General features: G+C 35.4%; 1 protein-coding gene across 1 annotated transcript; it reads right to left on the reverse strand.

Moving 5' to 3' along the window:
• Positions 1 to 1094: 1094 nt before the first annotated feature.
• Positions 1095 to 3997, reverse strand: LOC112795720 (protein MIS12 homolog). The gene is made up of 7 exons (XM_025837850.2): positions 3567 to 3997; positions 3397 to 3457; positions 3136 to 3255; positions 2584 to 2676; positions 2353 to 2482; positions 1511 to 1648; positions 1095 to 1412 (listed from the first exon to the last, which is right to left on the reverse strand). The coding sequence occupies exons 1-7, from the start codon at positions 3686 to 3688 to the stop codon at positions 1351 to 1353; spliced, it is 726 nt and encodes a 241-aa protein (XP_025693635.1). The 5' UTR covers positions 3689 to 3997; the 3' UTR covers positions 1095 to 1350.
• Between the last annotated feature and the right edge of the window lie 7606 nt (positions 3998 to 11603).

The following is an 11603-nucleotide window of genomic DNA, read 5'->3' on the forward strand; positions in this document are numbered from 1 at the left end:
ATAGTGCCTGTAACTGAATTTCGAAATTCATTATAGGTAATTTTGAATTTGAGGAATTAAAATGATAAAAATTGTGAATTTAAAAGAACCAAGTCTATCAAACTTGGTTAATAGCTTTCAAGAACAAACATGATTGGAAGTTACGACATATGCACAGGCGTGTGATTTAAAACAAAATGGATCAAACTATATTTAGCTAGCTAGTTTTACTTTTACCAAAGCATTAGTTTGATTCAAGGCTAAGGATCCCTACAATAATACATAACATAGAATACAGTAACATATCAGTTGCATTTACTCAACCAATGAAGTGTGAACTGATACTAGTATTATTGAAGAAATTTCATACTTGCATTTTCTTATGATTTTCCGGTCCAAATGTGATTGACAATAGGATGGTATCAGAAGTAGAGCAATTATCAAGCAGGGAATATAATTCCTCAATGTTCTTAGGAGCTTCAATGTAAGGTATGTCCAACTCTTTAGACTGTTTTCCACCATCTATTTTGGCAGGCAAAGAATCCTTCTTATCTTTCTTTGTACCAGCATCCAGAACTTCTAAAGTTCTTTCTTTGCTTTCTTCATCTTCCAGATCTATTCCAATGTTATCATCATCACTCGATCTTCTTGTTGCACAAATCATAATTGAAAATGAGATAACATTTTCTTACTCTTTTAATTTTCTTCTCATTTTATTGTTTTTCCTATCTCAATTTCACTTATAATTTGTAATTATTTTCTTAATTTTTGTCCCCAATTATCTCATTCCAAGATCAAATTCATTAGGTGGTTCGCAATTGCAGAAAGAAGAGCAAAAGAACGTGGTAACTAAAAAGAAACAATTAAGCAAACCAATTATCAGGAACTAGGAGGAAAGATTGAAAAAAAAGGTTTGTGTATTACTATGGTGAAAAGTATATGACACATAATATAACTTATTTATAGGTGAAAATAATTAAGGTAATAAATACATAATATCTTATTGTTAATAAGAATATCAAGCTAATCAATATACAAATATTCGAAAAGATACTCTAACATCCATTAATAATTAAGTGGGAGCTAAAAAGACCATCTTGAGTTTAGACAGAAGATTTCCAAATCTCGCAGGACAATGGGTCTTAGTTAAAATATTTGCAGTATGTTCTAGAGTCTTAACAGAGAATGAGAAAATAAAAAACTTCGCCAATAAATACACTCTTTTTATGGGCCACATCATTAATTTCAAGTATAACATAATTGCTCACAATAATCCTAATAATGGAAAGGTAAATTCCAACAAACTAGTACAAGGAAAGAGTAGGGATCAACAAAAATGTTGTTCCAATTAGACTGATGAAAAACACAATTTCATGTACTCTTCATAATACTTGCAAATTTCTGAAGGGCATCTAAATTGGTATTTGAGAGACCTGCAAAGAGAAATTAATAAGTATGAAACTTGGAAAGCTAACATTTCAACTTGCCTAAAGTAAGTAGCAAGGGAAATACAATGAATATTTTAAGTTACCTTTGCAAGGTTTAATATAAGATAGATCCATCTCTGGACTGTAAACCACTTTTGTTTTCATTTGTTCAGATTCTTCAATTGTGGTAGTGTTTAGTTTTTTTATTTTTGTCCCAAGTTCAGCTGCAGTTGTCACAATATCTGTGGGAAACAAAATAATTACATATTTATAGATCAGTTAACTACAAAACTTCATCTAATATCGGTTCAACCGTTGTCAATTATTTCCATCATAAAGTACAAAATTCTTCCTACTTATTTCCATATAAAAATAAAAGATAACAATAATCATCATTATCATACAGGGAAAAAGTTGAAAGCATTATTTGGTAAGCTTCTCCCTTGAGGTTCATGGGCTTGACATCCTAAACCATATTAGCAATACATGTAAAACTTTGACGTAAAGTTGGATAGAAAAACTTTGATCTTCTACATGTAAAACACTAATATATGTGATGCAAGTCATATATGACGTATAAACCACATAACCAAAAAGAAACCCTTTCCTAATTGTGCATTATTTAACTGCCTACGCAATTGGGTGGGAAAAAAAATCATATATATGTTAAAATATTTCTAGAATCCAAACAGTTGAACCAATTAAATGCTAACTAAGCTGTGCATATCCAAAGAATTTAATGTCCATTTGCATCAAAACTGGATAAGTAAAGCAATATGCAGTACGTAGGTAATACATATATAGATAAAGGTAGAAAAATTGAAGCACCCTTTAGCTTAATCAAAACGAAAGCATGCATTTCGCATCACAATTAGTCTCTAATCATAAAGGATGGTCCTTGCCATGTAAAAATGAATATAAAGATGAAGAGGAGCTCTTGAATTACCCTGAAACAACACATGGAAATTGTTCTGCTCATATAATTGTACTGCGTTATTGACATAGTGAGCATTGACAGTAGACTGTTTTTCTAATGTTTGAATTTCATGATTCAACACTTCAAACTCCTTCCCCACCTGACAGCACAAATAGTATCAATGTAAAATTATAAATCAAATCACAAAAACAAAGTAGAATCCCATAATAGAAGGATTTCAGTAATTATCATTCATACGACCTCTGTTAGTCTTGTTCTTAAGGAATTTAACTGGGCATCAATATCAGGATCAAAAGGAGCATCTGGATGGAGGCCATTCTCATTTGTCTTGTCCTGGAAGTACATTGTCTTCTTTAAGTTAGATAATTGTTCATGAAATGAAAATCCTTAAGAAATGCTTATCAGTTAGTACATACAGATATATAACATTATAATATAGTATACTTGTATTATACTGCATATTCATAGCAGGTTAACAGAACTAATTTTTAGACTGACATTAAATCAGATGTTGCCACATAGATAAAAGTGAGGTTTCTTTCTGAAGTGATGCGTGTGAAAGTCATAAGGTTTTGTCTATGTGCCAGAACCTGATATTAAGGACAACTTTTAATGCCTTATGAATATGATAGATCATAATAATCCTCCTTTTTGGACATGCATGAAACCACTCATCTAAAAAACTTAAGCTGATAGGAGGAGGCAACATGAATGGTCATATCTCTAACAGATATCTTGCAATAATCTTTCTTAATAATCTAATGTAATGAGAGAGAGAGAGAGGAATCATACAGTGTTTGGCATGCAAAAGCCTTGGGGAACAGCAAAACAGTGAAGCAGACAGTATTTTTCCCAAATAGCTAAGCGATTGTCCAAAACAGATTGGATCTTCTGCCGAACGCAATCAACTCCCTTTCACACAAAAACCAAACCAATTGCATGAACCACACTTAGCATAACCTAGCTACCAACTATCATACCCTCAAATTTCCATTATCACATCAAAAGTAACTCTAACTGGTAAAATTCTGTTCAGTTCAGCAAAACAATTACCTTTTTCAGATCTTCAGACCTTTGTATGGAGCCTTCAGAGTTCAACTTGGTTGATGCCTCTCTGAAATCATAGAATTACAAAACCGATTAAAACAAACGATGATATTTCGGAATTGAAAGTGAAAAAATAAACAAGAGAAAAGAAGGGAGCGTGTGCGGGTGTTACTTACTGGTGGAAGAAATCGAAAGCTTCGTCGACGACATCATCGACGGTGTTGCGAACTTCATTGACAAAGAGCTGCGGATTCAGATTCAACGATTCAAAGATGGCCTCGCTCTCGCTGCCTTCCATTTTCCCGCCAAATTGGACACACTCTCTCTCTCTCTCTCTCTCTCTAAAATCGTCAAAGCAAATCAACAAAGAGAGAGCGAGTACAATTTATTGCAGAGAAAGTGTGGAGCAGTTTTACTCGAAGTTGAACCCATTTAAAATCAGAGAAAAACTCAAAATAGTTCTGGACAATTATTTCGAAAGACAACAAAGTTTTTGACAAAAAAAAAAATTAATCTGATTCCTAACAATTACTTAGAAAAGACAATGAGAATGTTGTTTTTTTGGTACAAAGACTAATAAGTCAAAAAAAAGATGAGGGATTGGATTGGGTGTTTTTCTTTGTTGTCCTTTCGAGATAATTAATGGTTAGGGTCGAATGGGTATTCACTTTGAAAATTAACTATTAAAATTAGTTATTAATCTATTGTGTATAAATATGTGTAATTTAATTTATTTTTAATATGTATTTATATTTTAATATATATTTATACAAATAGCTAACTTTAATAGTTGATTTTAGTGTACATATAACATAATTATATATATATATGTCAAAAAAAGATTAAAATCAATATTTAATTTAAAAAATAAAAAACAAACTATTAATAACAAAGAAACAAAGTTTTTTAAATATTTGATATTTATTTTAAAGGATAAGTTCGACAAGTTTGACATCAAAATAAAATAAAATGCACCAGTGAATTAGCCATATATAAAATGAAAGGATTTGAATCCTCTAAAGTTTGAATTTTATTTTAGAGAGTAAAGTGTGATCTTTCACCATTTATTTTATAGGTGGGGCCAAGAGTAAATATGAGAGAGAAACTATTCAAGGGTAGAAGATCACACTTTACCTTCTAAAGTAAAAATTCAAAATTTAGAGGATCCAAATCCAAAATAAAGCACATTCGGAAATACTTATTAACTATGGACATGATTAGGTGGTTTCAAATTTCAATACATCGTAACAAAAAATTTATATGCTTTATATATGTAGGCTGATTTTTTTATATGATTTAGTGATGTGAGTTATGTTGGGTTATGATCATTAGGGGTGAATTACACTGTTATGATGGCGTTGTTTTTAGGAATTTTGGGAGAAGAAATTGGACCGATCGATTTCAAGTAGATAGCGGAAGGAACACAAATCAGACCCACCGATTTGTGTGAGGAAAAAAATTTGTTTGCATGAAATCGGACCCACCGATTTCTGGTTGTCTAACTTTCTAAAACGACGAGTGCAGTAATCGAACCCACCGATTTCTGGTGCCCAATTTTTTTTTAATCCGGAAATGCACTGGTCGGACCCAGCGATTTGTGATGCGCACAAGATTCGATTTGATAGCATACGGTCGGTCCGTCCGATTTACGTATAAGTACATACATAAAATGGAAAAATATCACAGAAGTCCCATTTTTTCATTGTCGGTCTCCGCTGTTCTTCCTCTGCTCTCATTCTTCTTTCTCCTTCATTGTTGTAGAATAAATTTCAGTGACATTTCAATCTCAGCTGACTGAATGAAGTTTGCTGTAACACCCTACCATACAGAGTCTTATGCTTAAGTCATAATTCAGGGATGGTAAGGTATTACGACCTCTAAATAAAAATTAGTACGTATAGTAGTATGAATGATTGATTATAACTAGGAGCCTGTGTAGAAAAAGGGGTAAACAAAAATCGCAACTCTAAAGCACAACACTTCGATCGATAACGTAACGAGCAAGGATAAACCAACGCGAGTTTATATATATACAAAGGAGTGTCAAAAACAGGAATATCAAGACTCAAGATCCGGCTGCGAAGATAACCGGTCCGAGCATAGCAATATATACATATGATAAAATAAGGAAAATCCCAAAGGGACACAAATACATAAAATCAAATCTCCAAAATCTCCCATAAGGGGAGTCATCACAGTTTGTATTATTTAATGGAGATAAAAGTATATAAGCAAAACATATAAACCAAAACATGGTCCCGAGAACAAAGGATCTTCGCAAATCTAGAAGTCTCCGGCATGCATCAGCGGGAAACCTCACGTCCTGCATCTGAAAACCACAAAATCCGCATGGGTGAGAACCAGAGGTCCCCAGCATGGTAACAGCTTCCACATATATAATACATAATAATAGAGGAAAGCCGAAGGCAAATCCTAGAACTTCCTCCAGATAATATCAAAGCTTATAAACAAGCTAAACCATATAAGGGTATCTGACTAAAGATTCTTCAGTCTAACTAATACTTCCCTTTCCAATTCCTTCAAACCTCCCAACCACCAGCAAGAGTATAATGTAGCAAACACAGTTATATCAAACAAGGAATATGCAAATAGGAACAATTAAGGCATTTAGACAATTAGCAAGTAATATGCAGTTAAATAGGCAACCTCAAACAATTCATATAGTATGCATATGATGAATGCCTGTCCCTAGTGGCTGATGATATCATCTGTCGGTTATAGAGCCAACCCGACAAGTCCTGGTAGCTAACCATTGGACTGTCCCTCTGTCACGCATCCCCAACTCGAGTTATACTCGTCATAAACTTGATCATAATCATGATCTATATCCATCACCTTCACTGGTGAATATTTACGGGGGCGAGCTCATCCGGGTCTTTCACAGTGCCCGGCCACACTTATGACATAGGGTCAAAAGAGCTTCGAGTCTCAACCTGGAGCACGTGGTGGCTAGCCACTGCTTCCTCCCAGGGAAACTCTTATCTCCAACAGTGGAAGTGCAACATTCACAATTCATTCAATAGCATATATGCATTTATACATGGCCATAATCATGGCTCCGCCGTAACTCGGCAATAATCTAGCCATCCGGCTCACGGTTAAATCCATAACCAGCCCATTGGCATCACAGTTAAATCCATAACCATCCATCTCATTAACAAATACGGCCTTTCGGCCCATGGCATAACAAGCACTTCCACCACCATCCTCCGCATCTCACATAATCATGCTTGATCCTAAATGATCATTCATTTTTCCCTTGCTTCACTTGCAAGTTACCTCATTCACTAGCCCCTTTTTAATAGCTAGGCATGTCATAATGATTTAAGACATAAATAGTGAGATCGGAGGCTTAGAAGTATGAGATTTGGCTTTTAAAACTCAAAAATCAACTTTGGGATGAAAACAGGACCACGCGTACGCGCACGCGTGGATGGCCTCAAAAACTCCTCGACGCGCAAGCGTCATGCACGCTAACGCGTGGATTAAAAATTTGCCAACTGACGCGTACGTGTGGGTGTTCTCGTGCCCCAGGCACAACACTGGCACAGTTCTGGCATAACTCTCTGGAAAATGGCTGGGCATTGGGTGCAGCACCATCGGCGCGCCCGCGCACATCACGCGCACGCGTGGATGGCATTTTCTGAAAGAACGGCGCGTACGCGCCAGGTGCGCCCACGCGCAAGGGGTCATTCTGCTAAAAATTTTCTAAGTTAAAAGCTGCAGAATTCACAGATTTAAACCCCAATCTTTCAACGGACATAACTTTCTCATTTTAAATCGTTTTTCACCCGTTCTTCGAACGGCATGGACATCCCGGATCCAATTTCATTTCTAAATAGATTTGGCACAAAACAGAGATCCGTAGTCCAAGTTATGTCTCACCAAAGTATGCCCAAAAACAATGTTTTTCATAAAAACCACAAAGTGCCATTTTCAAAACAAGCCATTTCCAACTCTTTTCAAAATCAATCAAAACATGCCATTTTCATCCCTTTTCTTTGAAATCAATCAAAATATATCAATTTCAACATCAAGCCTCCTCAACTCACACATTGACACTTTACCACAATTTATCAAAATCACTATCTCATCATTTTAACCCACTTCACCCAAGTGGCTCAAACCCAAATATATTGACATATCATATACTCTTCCTCATGCCAATTCTCAACAACATCAATTCCACTAAATCATCATTGTACACAATCAAAATCATACTCACCATCAACATGGTTCAACCCACAATTCAACCATAACCAATCATCAAGCATATATCACAACATGCATATTTCTCATACATCATACCATCAAGGCATCATTAATCATCATCACATATATGACCACATCATATATATCAACAATTCAACAACATCAACAATTCAATGCCTATCTTAGGGCCTCTAGCCTAAGTATTTCCTACCACATTACATATTAGATACGAGAAACCGAAACCATACCTTAGCCGATTTCCCAAGCTCAACCGGAGCACTTCCAAACCACTTATCCACAAGCTCTCAAGGCCTCAATACCTCCAAGAACAAATTTTTTACCACCAAATCCATTTTTAAGCTTTTCAAAATCACCAATCAAGTTCCAATATTCACATATACACAACCTAAGCCACAATCATCATACCCATACACAACATCTCAATACTCAAACATCATAGAATCAAAAAATTACACTAGGGTTGAGAATCTTACCACACCCAAGGTCCAAGGAGACAAGATTAACCTTCTCTTTCAAGAGAGTTGTGTCCTATAACATCAAAGAACCCAAAATCTCAACATTTCACCCATGAAACTCGAAAATAAGGGCTGGAATTTCGAACAGCAATACGTGGCTTATCTCAAGATTGATTGTATGGGTTTTGTAGAGCTCTCCGTGGTGAACGCGTGGCCGCAAACGGAGCGGCGATCGGAGCTCTAGATCAAAAGTTATGGTGGTTTGAAGATCAAGTGAAAGATAGAAGGTTGAGAGAGTGTTCTTCGCCCATTTCCTCTCTTTTTTCAGCGTGTGTGTGTGGCTAATGAGGAGAGAGAGTGCTGAAAACTAGGGTTTTGGTCTAGTTATGTTGGTCCAAGGGTCCACTTTGGGTCCGGTTGGCCCGGTTTGGCCTGTTCGGTCAAATCTTGGTCCGATTTCTATAAAATTGGTGCCGAAATTCTCGTCTCAATCTCCTCTATCATATTTAGCCACAAAAATCACATTTTGGGCTTTCTAGAATAAATTCTCATTTATAGGCTAATTAGCCGTTAATTAACCGGGTTTTACATTTGCCCTCCATACTCAAACTGTGGACCACCCCAATACTGTTGATGTATCGGGACTGACGCTGAAAAATAATCAGACAGATGCGTGTCAGGAACATATGGTGCAAAATACTCAACCCCCTGTTGTGGCGGTTCCGGTGGCGATGGTGGTGGAGGACCTTCTGGATTCTCTCCAAATACAAGGTTCGACAATTGCAAGTGGTCACCAAATGCTTCTCGGTACCAATACATGTAAATTTTCAATGGATAATGTAAATGCACCAAGTCATCAGAGAGAGTGTGGCTATACCGATTGGTCCACTGCATCACCCAAAAAGAGTGGGTATTGGCCAATCTTGATTCTTAGGCCCAGTTAGAACTTCGCCGTGTGATGCACCTAGATCGCACTCTTGATTAGGAACACCCTGTCTCAATCCAAATTGCCTATTAACTCTAGCAGATGCATGCCACTCGATGCATTTAAAAGATATAAGTGACACTGTGGCACTCCAGATAACCGAATTATAACGGATATCTAAAGGAACCACGTCTGGATCGATGTCTCCAATGCCATAAGCCTGCCAAACAAACTGGACACATCGAACCAGTCAGATGATTACACAATAATTATCTCACTTAACAAGCTACAAACGGTACTTGTATTTTCCAACATATATGTCCTTCTTGTAGATCATCCAACAACCTCCTGTAGTGCACAAGCGAATTGTATCGGTAGATATAGTTTTCACGGTTCCAGTTATGCCACCTGCCGTCAGACAATCCATTAGTTAACTTATCTTGTCGAAAACAAAATACAATTTCTAGAATTTCTTTCAATGCATACTTTAATCAAAATTACCTGTTTGCAATTGAAAACACTCGGGGATTGTCGGAAATTGGCGCTAGAAATGGAAGCCGGATCCAAGCCCAAGCAAGCAACAGTATCAGTGGACCGTCTATCTCCTTGTCGTCGACACGAGTTGCCATACACAATGATCTATACAAGTGTGCCAGGCATGCCGAACCCCAACTAAACTGTATGATCCCACCGAAGTTACGGAGCAAAGGTAAAAATTTCTAATGCACCACTGCACTCGACTTATCTACAAACAGAATTGTCCCAAATAACAACATCATGTGACACTTTACATACATCTGAATGTGAACATTATCATTCAACACTATACAATCTTTCAAACCCCTAAACCACGTTAATTTTATAAAGCTCCTTCTATAGTCCGTCTTCCTCGGTGCAACTCCAAATTGGTGCAAGCACTCGACTTCCAATGTCTCAAAACTACTCATGGTCGGTTCTGTAGCCGGAAGACCATTTGTCGGCAGATCGAGAATTATCCCCACATCCTCCAAGGTCATGGCACACTCACCTACCGGAAAATAAAAGGTGTGAGTCTCAGGCCGCCATCTCTCAATCAGAGTATTAACCATTGCTGACTGATATTGGATAACTCCAATATGGGAAACATAATAAAATCCAGTCTCGCGTAAGTGTGACTCAACAATTTCGTTGTATGGATCCGACGGCTTTAAATGATCACAAATCAACATCTATGAACCCTACAATATCACATTTCCGTTATAAGTACAGTATAATATAACTATATTATCAAAAACACAATTATCCTAACATGTCCATTATAACTAATTCCTAGCATAATTGTATTTCAAACATACACAGTAAATCTGTTATACAGAAATCCTTCAATCATATTCATTACCTTGTAACAAAAAATAATTAACCTTAACTAACTAATCGGAATAATTTCACGACTGATAAATTATTTATTCGTAGCACAAATATTTTTTTCTTTCAACCTCTATTATTATTATTATTATTATTATTATTATTATTATTATTATTATTTATAAAACAACATACTAATTTTATTATTATTATTATTATTATTATTATTATTATTATTATTATTATTATTCATAACACAACATACTAATTTTCTAATCTAACTTTAGTTATTACTAATTTATTGTCTAAATTTTACTGAATTAAAATTCAATTATTAATTATAAATCATCATAAATAAAATAATTTATTAAATTTTTATTATTAATCATAATAATTTATTAAACTCAATTACTAATACAAATAATAATAACAACAATAATATATCAATATCTACTCTAATTTAATATGTACAGATCTCATTCTCCTTCTTCTTTCATTCATTCATTCTTTACATTCATCACATTCATTCATTCTTTCGTTTTATTTTAACCAATAATCATAAAAAAAATCCAACTCCATGGTAAAACTAACCATATCAGACATACATACTCACATGATTAATTCCTATTTTAATTTCTATTTCTAACCACCTAACAATAAAATCATACACACATACATGATTAATCTCTACTTAGTGCCATTATAATATATATTACAAATAAAATCAAATATTATCACTATTATTATTAAAAAATAAAAATTTACATAATTTGGATACCCAAGATAATTAACAATATAAAGCTCTGGTTGATTTACTTCTTTAATTTTTTGTCTTCTTGGCATTTTCTTTAAATTTTTTTGAAGGTTTGTTGTGGTCTAACAATGGTGAAGAATGAGGAAAATGGTGGAGTTGGGAGCATGAAAAGAGAGATACGAGAGTGAAAGAAATACTGGTGGGGTTGGGGGGAGGAGACAATATCTACTTTTGGAGATAGAGTCACGAGCCAACAAAGAGCCCAAGTGTATGCATGACGCGTGGACAGGGGTCTTAAATCGGACCCACCGATTTGTACATCTTCCGCGTCCTGAAATCGGTCCATCCGATTTCCGTCCTCCTAATCGGTTCATTCGATTTCTTCTATACACCCGTCACATCTCGGTAAAATACCCTAAACCCCCATATTGCTGCTATACTCCATCAACCCCTCTATATAAAAATTAAAAAACTCTATATA

Source organism: Arachis hypogaea, chromosome 4, assembly GCF_003086295.3.
Source record: "Arachis hypogaea cultivar Tifrunner chromosome 4, arahy.Tifrunner.gnm2.J5K5, whole genome shotgun sequence".
NCBI classification, from domain to species: domain Eukaryota; kingdom Viridiplantae; phylum Streptophyta; class Magnoliopsida; order Fabales; family Fabaceae; genus Arachis; species Arachis hypogaea.

Excerpts from the sequence above, each read along its gene's own strand:
- LOC112795720 (XM_025837850.2), bottom strand. The coding sequence starts at position 3,688 with ATGGAAGGCAGCGAGAGCGAGGCCATCTTTGAATCGTTGAATCTGAAT. Across the intron at positions 3,458-3,566 it reads GCTTTCGATTTCTTCCACCA|AGAGGCATCAACCAAGTTGA; the intron begins GTAAGTAACACC and ends CTATGATTTCAG. Across the intron at positions 1,413-1,510 it reads TTATATTAAACCTTGCAAAG|GTCTCTCAAATACCAATTTA; the intron begins GTAACTTAAAAT and ends TTCTCTTTGCAG.